This window comes from Lampetra fluviatilis, chromosome 59 (genome assembly GCF_964198595.1).
Source record: "Lampetra fluviatilis chromosome 59, kcLamFluv1.1, whole genome shotgun sequence".
NCBI lineage: Eukaryota > Metazoa > Chordata > Hyperoartia > Petromyzontiformes > Petromyzontidae > Lampetra > Lampetra fluviatilis.
Window position 1 is genome coordinate 5,724,825 of NC_136333.1, and position 12,137 is coordinate 5,736,961.

Consider the following 12,137-nt stretch of genomic DNA (forward strand, 5'->3'; position numbering starts at 1 on the left):
ACCGCTCAAGCACCTTGCTGTGCTGGTCCGTGATCAAATCGCTGTCTTCTTCCTCCTCCTCCTGCTGCTGCTGCTGCAGCCGCTGCTGCTGCTGGTGCCGCTGGTGCCGCTGGCCATCGTCCGCACCGCCGTCGACGTCGCCGTCATCGTCGTCATCGTCAGCGAGCGGCTCTTCTTGCGCCGGCGGCTGCGGCACCGGCTGTTGCTGTTGCTGCTCGTCGAGTTCCGAGCCGCGCTCTCGCCGCTGGTTCCGCGAGCCATGAGCGTGAGCGCGGGCGAGCGCCGGCTGTCCGTGGGCGCGGGCGTCCGAGCCGAGGGCTCGCTCCGGAGCGGCGCGGCCCACCAGCTCGTCCGACGAGAAGCCCGTGGCTCGCTCGAACGCCGGGTTCACGTACTGCACCGGCGAGGCCAGGGCACGGGCGGACACACGGCGGGATGAACCGGACGGATGGACGCGGACGCACGGACAGACACAGGCGGACACGCGGAGGGACAGACACACGGATGGACGCAAGATGGGATGAACCAGATGGATGGACGCGGACGCATGGACAGACACAGACGGACACACGGAGGGACAGACACACGGATGGACGTGCGGACGGACGCACGATGGGATGAACCAGACGGACGGACGCGGACGCATGGACAGACACAGGCGGACACACAGAGGGACAGACATACGGATGGACGTGCGGACGGACGCACGACGGGATGAACCAGACGGACGGACGCGGACGCACGGACAGACACAGGCAGACACACGGAGGGACAGACACATGGATGGACGTGCGGACGGACACACGACGGGATGAACCAGATGGACAGACATGGATGCACGGACAGACACAGACGGATGCACGATGGAATAAACCAGGCAGATAGACAGACACACCGATGGACATGCGGACAGACGCACGATGGGATGAACCAGACGGACAGACGCGGATGCACGGATGGACGCGCGGACGGACGCACGGACGGACGTGGTGCGTACATGTTGTGTGGATGGTGCGTGTGCCACTCATTTTGTTTACACGTTGCATACGCGTTGTGTACACGTAACCAACGTGAATACAAACACGTACGCAACATGTACCCAAACACGTACGCACCACGTACCTGACAATCATGCAAAAATGTACCCAAAACATGTGACCAACATGGGTGTACACGGCGCGTACACACGTAACCACGTACACACGTAACCACGTACACGCGTACACGTGTAACCGCGTACGTGGCGGTGAGCGTGCGGCGTGTCCCCCACCTGTATCACGTGATCCTCGCTCGTGATCTCCACCGCGTCGTGGCAGCGCTGCAGCGCGGCCAGCAGCGCGTTGCACGCCCTGCGCTCGCCACCGCACCGTCACATTCACCGTCGTCATTGTCATCGTCATCATTGTCATCGTCATCATCGTTACCATCGACACCGTCACCGTCGTCGCCATCATCATCATCGTCATCTCGTCATCATCACCATCGTCACCATCATCGCCTTTACCATCAACGTCATCATTGTTGCCATGACCATCATCATCGTCATCATCGTCATCATCGTCATCATCATCATCACCTTCATCATCGTCGTCGCCATCACTATTGTCGCCGTCACCATCGCCACCACCATCACCATCGCCACCTTCGTCATCATCGTCACCATCGCCACCTTCGTCATCATCGACACCATCGTCACCATCATCGTCACCATCGTCACCACCATCACCATCGCCACCTTCGTCATCATCGTCACCATTGTCATCACCGTCATCATCGTCACCACCGTCACCATCGCCGCCGCCACCATCAGCTACTAAGATTCGTTATCAATTGCTGCTGGAAGCCAACGGCGGCAGAGCGAGCGGCTCCCAGTCGGAAGCTCCTCAACTCGCCGTCGCGCTTGGGCGTCTACTCGGCACCGTCGTCCGTCCGGGCACGCGCGATACAAACGAGCGCCACTCTGTGGGGAAGCTCAACGGCGGTCGTCCCTCTCGATAGGCTCGCACCTGCCATAGGAACGTGGAATTTCCACCACTGGCTCTGCAGCAGCTGTAACGTGGGGGAGACGTGCACCAAGCGATGCCTCAATGCTCAATCGAGCACAGGACATCTCTTTAATTATAATTAATTAGGGGGGGGGGGTGGGGGGGTTGCTGGTCTGATCTGATGGGCGATCGATGGGAGATCTCGAAGGATGAATGATGAGTGATCGATGGTTGATCAATGGGTGATCGATGGGTGATCGATGGTTGATCGATGTGAGATGGAAGGGTGATCGATGAGTGATCGATGGGTGATCAATTGGTGATCAATGTGTGATCAATGTGTCATTGGATGGAGATCAAAGGGTTATTAAATATTGATCTATGTGTGATCAGTTTGTGATCAATAGGTTATCCATGCATGATCCGTGGGTGATCAATGGAAGGATCACCAATGAGCGATCAATGGGCAATCGAGGGGTGATGCATGGGTGATCGATGGGAGATGGAAGGGTGATCGATGGGCGATCGAGGAATAATCAATGGGCGATCGAGGGGCAATCGAGGGGCGATCGATGTTCATGGGAGTCATGGTAACACAGGCGAGATTCGCGCACCTGAGTTTGAAGCTGGCACGGAGCTCCCCGTGCTCCAGCTGCAGCAGCTCGTTGTAGCAGACGCTCACCCGGTGGTCCTCCACGAACCTCTACAAAGACAAAAGTCCCCGCCCGCCCGCCCGCCCCGTGTAGCCTTAGCAGACTGTCGGGGCAAGTGCTGTCAGCGATGAGGGCCTGCGAAGGCCGGCACGGCACACGAGGGGGTGGGTGGCCAGCACCGCGCCCCGGCCGACCTCCGTCCCCCCAGTGACGATGTTTATACAATCTGCTGATTTGAGGCCGAATCGACCTAGGGGAGGCCCAGGACCGGTTCAGATAAATCGTCACAGTGGTGTTGGTGGCCGTGAGCGGGAATTGAACTCGGGCAGCCGGGTCCGTAGTGCAGCGCCCTAACCGCACTACCACTGCTCTCCACACACACACACTCATCGCACCTCCAGTGCACACACACACACACAAACCTTTAGTACACACACACACACCCACACACACACACTCATCACACCTCCAGTGCACACACACATTTAGCACACACACACACACACACCTTTAGCACACACCCACACACACACACTCATCACACCTCCAGTGCACACACACACCTTTAGCACATACACACAGACCCCACACCTCTAGTACACACATACACCTCATACCCACACCTCGAAAAACAAAGACAAAGATCCCCGGTATAACCTTAACAGACTGTAGGGGCAAGTGCTGTTAGCGAGCACCTATGAAGGCCGGCACGGCACACGAGGGGGTGGGTGGCCAGCACCACGCCCGGCCGCCTTTGTCTCCCCAGTTGCGATATTTACACACCGCACCAGGTACTCATTTGAGGCTGAGTCGACCTAGGGGATGAGCCCCCAGGACCAGTTCACATAATCGTCCCTGGTGTTGATTGTGAGCGGGAATCGAACTCTGGTAGTTGAGTTCTTAGTGGAGCGCGCTAGCCACTTCGCTACCACTCTAGCGCACACACACACACCTCACACACACACATCGAGCACACACACACCTCACACACACACACCTCACACACACACACCTCACACACACACATCGAGCACACACACACCTCACACACACACACCTCACACACACACACACATCGAGCACACACACACCTCACACACACACACCTCACACACACACACCTCACACACACACATCGAGCACACACACACCTCGAGCACACACACACCTCACACACACACACCTCAGACACACACACCTCACACACACACACCTCACACACACACACCTCACACACACACACCTCACACACACACACCTCAAGCACACACACACCTCACACACACCTCGCACACACACACCTCAAGCACACACACACCTCACACACACACACCTCACACACACACACCTCACACACACACACCTCACACACACACACCTCACACACACCTCACACACACACACCTCACACACACACACCTCACACACACACACCTCACACACACACACCTCACACACACACACCTCACACACACACACCTCACACACACACACCTCACACACACACACCTCACACACACACACCTCACACACACACATCGAGTACACACACACATCGAGTACACACACACCTCACACACACACATCGAGCACACACACACCTCACACACACACATCGAGCACACACACACCTCACACACACACACCTCACACACACACACCTCACACACACACATCGAGTACACACACACCTCACACACACACATCGAGCACACACACACCTCACACACACACATCGAGCACACACACACCTCACACACACACACCTCACACACACACACATCGAGCACACACACACCCCACACACACATCGAGCACACACACACCCCACACCTCTACCACACACGCACACGCACACCCCTCTAGCGCACACACACACACGTCCCCACGTGCTGGTGTGGAATTTGTCCCTGTGGTGCCAAGTCTCATTTGATTTTCACATTTTTTCCAAAAAAATCTGCAAACGATTCTCTAAACTGTGTCAGCCCCGGCTACCCGTACCCGGCCGGGTACCCGTTTGCGACCCTGGTGCGGCCGGGTACGGGTACGGGTAGGCCGTGAGTCACTGGTGAGTAACCGTTTGTCACTCAATTCCCAACGTCTTGTCTCTTCTCACAATTCAAGTTCCTAGAATCAACCCACCCGCGCCTGCAACGTGGCTTCATCCCAGAGGTCGCAATCGGGTACCCGATACCCGTACCCTACCCGATACCCGGCTACTCGTACCCGGCCGGGTATCGGGTACGGGTACCCGTTTGCGACCCTGGTGCGGCCGGGTACCGGTACGGGTAAGGAATCAAAACCCGTTTGCGACCTCTGGAGAAGATTCATCGGCCGATCGTTTCTGTGCGAGTCGCGCGGTTCATGGGATCTCGCTTGCTTACCCGCGTGAAGCCAGCTGTGAGCAGGGGCAGGATGCTCTCCTCCTCCTGATCAGACGGTCTGAGTTGGACACGGGTGTGGGGTGAGGGCGGGAAGAGAGAGAGACACACACACACACAAGACAAAGATCCCACGTCTAGCCTTCAACATGCTGTTGGGGCAAGTGATGTTTGTGAGACGCACACTCCGATTAGCAAGGTTGGCTACGTATGGTGCGAAAGAAGCTTAGCGTACATACACAGTACACCAGGGGTAGTGCGGCAAGTATTACACCTGACCGCCTTTGTCTCCCCAGTGCTGATGTTTATACACCGCATTGGGGGGCTCATTTTTTTGTGGTTGTGGTGGTGCTGGTGGTTGTGGTGATTGTAGTTGCGGTGATTGTGGTGATTGTGGTTGTGGCGATTGTGATTGTGGTGATTGTGGTTGTGGTGATTGTGGTGATTGTGGTTGTGGTGATTGTGGTTGTGGCGATTGTGGTTGTGGTGATTGTGGTTGTGGTGATTGTGGTGATTGTGGTTGTGGTGATTGTGGTGGTGGTGATTGTGCTTGTTGTGGTGATTGTGGTTGTGGCGATTGTGTTTGTGGCGATTGTGTTTGTGGCGATTGTGGTTGTGGTGATTGTGGTGATTGTGGTGATTGTGGTTGTGGTGATTGTGGTGATTGTGATTGTGGTGATTGTGGTGGTGGTGGTTGTGGTGTTTATCGTGGTATTCGCGGGAACTCACATTTTTCTGGTGACTACCACCAGCACTGTGTGCTCCGAATCTTTCGTCGCCCTAATAGACCTGCACACACACAAAGACAAAGATCCCCTGTGTAGCCTTAACAGACTGTTGGGGCAAGTGCTGTTAGCGAGCTGCTCGGCGCTCCGCTCGTTGTTGTGAGCGTCGCTCCTCCGCCCTCCGTTGTTGTTGGAGGGCGACTGCCTCCAACTCGGAGAGGACGACTCAGAGGGACGACTCAGAGGGGACGACTCGGAGAGGACGACTCAGAGAGGACGACTCGGAGAGGACGACTCAGAGAGGACGACTCGGAGAGGACGACTCGGAGAGGACGACTCAGAGAGGACGACTCAGAGAGGACGACTCAGAGAGGACGACTCAGAGAGGACGACTCAGAGAGAACGACTCAGAGGGACGACTCAGAGGGACGACGCAGAGAGGACGACTCGGAGAGGACGACTCGGAGAGGACGACTCAGAGAGGACGACTCAGAGGGACGACTCAGAGGGACGACGCAGAGAGGACGACTCGGAGAGGACGACTCGGAGAGGACGACTCGGAGAGGACGACTCGGAGAGGACGATTCAGAGAGGACGACTCGGAGAGGACGACTCGGAGAGAACGACTCGGAGAGGACGACTCAGAGAGGACGACTCAGAGAGGACGACTCAGAGAGGACGACTCAGAGAGAACGACTCAGAGGACGACTCAAGAGGGGACAACTCAGAGGGACGACTCAGAGGGATGACTCAGAGGGGACGACTCGAAGAGGATGACTCAGAGGGGACGACTCAGAGGGGACGACTCAGAGGGGACGACTCAGAGAGGACGACTCGGAGAGGACCACTCAGAGAGGACGACTCAGAGAGGTCGACTCAGAGGGGACGACTCAGAGAGGACGACTCAGAGGCGCCAGGAGGAAGCACCACAGACGAGGAGTGGGAAAGCAGCAGCAGCAGCAGCCGCCACGCAGTCTGAGTCGGTGCCAAATTACTACCAAGCTCTGCGGTCCGCTAGATATCAAGGTGTTTATCAGCCAACGAAACGAGCGCGTACACGCGCGCGCGCGCGGGAGGAAACCCGGGGCACCCCCCGAGAAAGCCCAAAGCGTGCGAGGGGGCAACGCTCTATCCCCGGTGGCGGGCGAGCCGGAGAGTTGCAATTCCACGAAAGGGCGGTTGCCGTGGAGATTTGGCGAAATCGGCAAAAATTTGGCGAGTGGCCGGACGCTCACCTGCACACGGCCTCGGCGCTGAAGTGCTGCGAGCTGCGGCCATCGACGACCACGAGGTCCGGGTGGGAGGCCAGGACGAGGCCGAGCGCCGCCTCGGCCGAGTGGGCGATGGCGCAGCGGTATGCGGCGCGCTCGCACGCCCACCAGAACCCGTCGCTCTGGCTGTCCTCGCGCGCAAACACCAGCAGCGCCTGCCCGGGGGGGGGGGGGGGGCACCGACGCAGCCACCGCAAGGAGGGGGAGGGAGGGAGGCGGCAAACGACGTTATCGTCGTCGTCGTCACAATCATAGACGTCATGGTCGACGTCACGATCAACGACGTCATGGTCGTCGTCGTCACGGTCGTCGGCACGATCAACGACGTCATCGTCGTCGTCGTCACGACCAACGATGTCATGGTCGTCGTCACGGTCAACGACGTCATCGTCGTCGTCACGATCAACGATGTCATCGTCGTCACGACCAACGACGTCATGGTCGTCGTCACGGTCAACGACGTCATCGTCGTCGTCACGATCAACGACGTCATCGTCGTCGTCGTCACGATCAACGACGTCATTGTCGTCGTCGTCACGGTCAACGACGTCATCGTCGTCGTCACGATCAACGACGTCATTGTCGTCATCGTCACGATCAACGATGTCATCGTCGTCGTCGTCACGGTCGTCGGCACGACCAACGACGCCATCGCCATAGTCGGTGTGGTTGCTTGCACCGTGTCATTCTGACGACGATGGTCAGGCCAAGCGCTGAGTCACGTTGTGCCGTGCAGGGACAGCTGCCCCTGGGGGTGCCCCTAGGCTAGACCACACAGCTTGCCACGAACAAACCACAATACCTCAGCTGATCTCGTGAAGGAGCATAAACCGCAGCAGCAGCAGCAGCGGCTTTTGGCTGCTAGCCATCGAACAAACATGGTGGTCACCGCATCGTGTGGCCGTCTGGAACGCTCTTCTTTCCAATATTAGGAATCCGCTGGAGCTATGATGCACTTTTAAATCATCATCTAGATTGACAAACTCATTTCTTGAGAACTACTTTACGAGTTTAGTTTGTTGTGCTTCACCGGCACCTCCGATTAGCACGGTTGGCTACGTATGGTGCGAAAGAAGTTCAACGTACACAACGATCACCACCCCCTACTGGCAGACTAACGCCCGCCTGCAAGGCTAAGCGCTGAGCCACATTGTGTGCTGCGCAGAGACAGCTGCCACTATGGGGTGGGGGGGTTCCCCTTTCAATGTTTGAGATGTGGTGTTAAGTCGCTTTGAGTTGTCGAGGCATTAGAGCAAAGCACAATGTAAATATCACTACGATTAACGTCGCTGCCATTTTTCTTCTTATTGGTTCTTTCGGTAAAGTCACGTAGAATTGAAATAATAGAATAATAAAAATAAAACATAATAAAATAATTCTCACGACGTTTCGGCCACAACGCAAGTAGCCGTCCTGCCATTCTTCTCAACCCCTGTCCATCATCGCCGACGTCATCACGGCGATTAATGATCATTCTCATCAATGGCATCGTAATCATCACGATTATCGTTTCGGTCACTATTAGCCTCCGTGTCACCATCATTATCATCATTATGATCATGGATATTACATACCTGTCAACCCCTTATCACAGTGCCCTACCTTATTACAGACCAATTCAGACCTTATTGGTCACCCCGTGCACCTTATACATCTCAACACATTCATCCCACAAAGTCACCATAACAAGGGAGAAACACAAATAGACAAACCATTTTGTTGCCCGTATTGAAACGGCTGTACGCCGTACGGACCTGAAAACTCAATTTCCCCTCTACAACAATACGGGTACACCGTATGGGTTGACAGGTATGATATTATTATAAGGATGCATATTGAGAGGGCTTGAGATGACGATGATCATGGTGATGATTGTTGTCATCGTCATCACCATTATCCAAAAAAAGAACAAAGAATGGCCGTGTAGACTACACAGGCTCAAACTCTTTTATTTCTTTCGGTAAAGTCACATCAGTAGAAAAAACAATAGATCACGACGTTTCGATCGCAACGCAAGCACTCGTCATCACGTTAGACAACCACAGCAAGGAAACTACTGATGACGGTTGCTTGTGTTGCGATCGAAACGTCGTGATCTATTGTTGTATTTCTACCCACGTGGCTTTACCGAAAGAACCAAAGAGTATGGATTCTTGCAGTCACGAAAGCTTCAAATCAACTACACAGACTAAATTTCGATTTAAAGCTTTCGTGACTGCAGGGATTCATCTTCTTGGTTCTTTCAGTAAAGTCACGTAGAATGGAAATAATAAAAAAATAAAAATAAAACGTAATCAAATAATTCTCACGACGTTTCGGCCACAACGCAAGCAGCCGTCCTCAGGTGGAGAACAGGTCTGTCTACTCGACAGACCTGTTCTCCACCTGAGGACGTCGTGAGAATTATTTGATTATGTAAAAAAAAAATTATTTTATTATTTCCATTCTACGTGACTTTACCGAAAGAACCAAGAAGATGAACTACACAGACTGTTGGGGCAAGTGCCATGATCCAGCGCCGATAAAGGCTGGCTCGGCACGCAGTGCGCGCGGTGGTGGCGGTGGTGGTGGAGCTACCGACCACACCCGACCACCTTTGTCTCCCCAGTGCTAACAATTTACACGCTGCAGCAACTACTCATTTCAGGCGGCGTCGACCTTGGTGGGGAGGCACGGCAGCAGTTCAGATTTCCGCACGCCGACGTTAGCCGTGGCCGGGAATCGAACTCGGGCCCGCCGGAACTCGTAGGGCTGAGCTCTGGCAACTGAAAGGCACGTACGCGCACACACGGAATGAAACCCGGCCTGGTTTGCGCATAGCGATAGCCGGAGCTGTTAGCGAGCGCCTATTATACGGTCCGTCCGAGACAAGGCGGCCGTGCCATCGGTACGATAACAGCGTCTCAAGGGCACGGGCGATAAAAGCAAATCCAACCTACGTGGAGGGGTGCGCGCGCACGCACACGCGCGCGCACACACGCTTACGCACGCAGATACGCACGCAGATACGCACACAAAGACCCCCCGTGCAGCCTTAATATACTTTTGGGGGCAAGTGCTGTTAGTGTAGAAGGTGGCGTGGTCAGAACCAAGCAATGGGGAGTGGTGGTGCAGTGGTTTGTGTGCTGCGCTACGAATGCGGAGACACGAGTTCGATTCCCGCTCGAGGCCAAAATGAGTGCCTGCTGCCATGTGTTAACATAATGACCCCCCACCCCGTGTGCCGTGCTGGCCTTCACAGGTGCTCGCTAACAGCACTTGCCCCAAGTCTATTAATGGCTATACGGGGGCTTTTTGTCTTTGTAAGTGTATTACGTTTAGCTGGAGAGAGGACGCTAGAGATGGAGCTGATGTGGTTACAGGAGGATGTGGAGCTGAGTGGACTTGTCGAAGACCGGTACCAGCGGTGTCAAGATCGGCCTCTGTGGAGGAGGCTCGTGAAGGACAGTTGGAGGCAACAACGGAAGGCAGAGGAGCGACGCTCACAACAACGAGCGGAGCGGCGGGCAGATAAAATGCAGCGAGTCAGGAAAGTGGGGGGCACAGCTTGTGCATCTGCCAGTCATCTCAGTCAGCCAACCCATGGCACCTGGGTCTGTCCCGTGACCTCATCCTCCTGCACCTAGACTGGCACGGCAGTCAACCCATGGCACCTGCTGGGTCTGTCCCGTGACCCCCTCCTCCTGCACCTAGCCTGGCACGGCAGTCAACCCATGGCACCTGCTGGGTCTGTCCCGTGACCTCGTCCTCCTGCACCTAGCCTGGCACGGCAGTCAACCCATGGCACCGAGGTCTGTCCCGTGACCTCCTCCTGCACCTAGCCTGGCACGGCAGTCAACCCATGGTACCTGGATCTGCCCCGTGACCCTCCTGCACCTAGCCTGGCACGGCAGTCAACCCATGGCACCGAGGTCTGTCCCGTGACCTCCTCCTGCACCTAGCCTGGCACGGCAGTCAACCCATGGTACCTGGATCTGCCCCGTGACCCTCCTGCACCTAGCCTGGCACAAGCGCCGTGGTGACACCACCACCACTTAGTGGTTAAACGGCGGTTGTTGTTGCTGTTGTTGTTGTGTGAGTGAACGCAGTGGCGGATGCATCGGGAATGATTTTTTTTCTTTTACTCCAAATTCTCGGTGCTGCTGCTGCTGCCGCCGCTCTCCGGTCGCCATGACAACCGCTACCCTGGCAACGGCGATGGCCACGCACGCACTCAGGGCGGTCACGTGCGTGTACTGTACGTGCGTGTACTGTATGTGCGCGTGTTATATGGATTGTGCGTGTGTATGTGTAATGTGTGTGTGTGTAATGTGTGTGTGTGTAATGTGTGTGTAATGTGTGTAATGTGTGGGTGTGTAGTGTGTGTGTAGTGTGTGTAATGCGTGTGTGTAATGTGTGTGTATGTGCTGTGTGTGCATTTGCGTGTGTGTGTGTACGGTGTGCGTGTGTGTACGGTGTGCGTGTATGTACTGTGTGTATGTGTCTGTGTGTGTGTGTACGGTGTATACTATGTCGTGTGTGTGTGTCTGTCCGACAACATTAAAGGCACACGACGAATGTTTGTGGCTATAAGCGAAATGAAACATAATGAACGCGCCTCGGTCGTTTGCGCGTATTAATAGCAGCAACAAAAAGCGACTGAAGGTCAGTGGCCATTATAGAGCCACAGTGCTGGCGGTCAGCCCCCCCCCTGAACCCCCCCCACCGCCCCCGTAACCCCCCCCCTCGTAACCCCCCCCACCGCCCCCGTAACCCCCCCCCTCGTAACCCCCCCCACCGCCCCCGTAACCCCCCCCCTCGTAACCCCCCCCACCGCCCCCGTAACCCCCCCCCTCGTAACCCCCCCCACCGCCCCCGTAACCCCTCCCCTCGTAACCCTCCCCATCCCCCCTCCTCCCCCCTCCTCCCCCCTCGTAACCCCCCCCTCGTAACCCCCCCCACCGCCCCCGTAACCCCCCCCCCTCGTAACCCTCCCCATCCCCCCTCCTCCCCCCTCGTAACCCCTCGTAACCCCCCCCTCGTAACCCCCCCACCGCCCCCGTAACCCCCCCCCTCGTAACCCCCCCCCCTCGTAACCCCCCCCCCTCGTAACCCCCCCCCCTCGTAACCCCCCCCCCTCGTA

At 56.2% G+C, this 12,137-nt stretch overlaps 1 protein-coding gene across 8 annotated transcripts in view; it reads right to left on the reverse strand.

The window, feature by feature from the left end:
* Positions 1-12,137, reverse strand: part of LOC144950846 (high affinity cAMP-specific and IBMX-insensitive 3',5'-cyclic phosphodiesterase 8B-like) — a 79,000-nt gene that overhangs the window by 18,581 nt on the left and 48,282 nt on the right. For all 8 annotated transcript variants that reach the window (XM_078880973.1, XM_078880975.1, XM_078880974.1 and 5 more), the window contains 6 exons: positions 6,980-7,170; positions 5,749-5,808; positions 5,023-5,080; positions 2,600-2,688; positions 1,271-1,349; positions 14-394 (listed from right to left, as the gene is read on the reverse strand). In XM_078880973.1, coding sequence (XP_078737099.1) covers positions 14-394; positions 1,271-1,349; positions 2,600-2,688; positions 5,023-5,080; positions 5,749-5,808; positions 6,980-7,170 — 858 coding nt within the window. The remainder of the gene's footprint in view (positions 1-13; positions 395-1,270; positions 1,350-2,599; positions 2,689-5,022; positions 5,081-5,748; positions 5,809-6,979; positions 7,171-12,137) is intronic.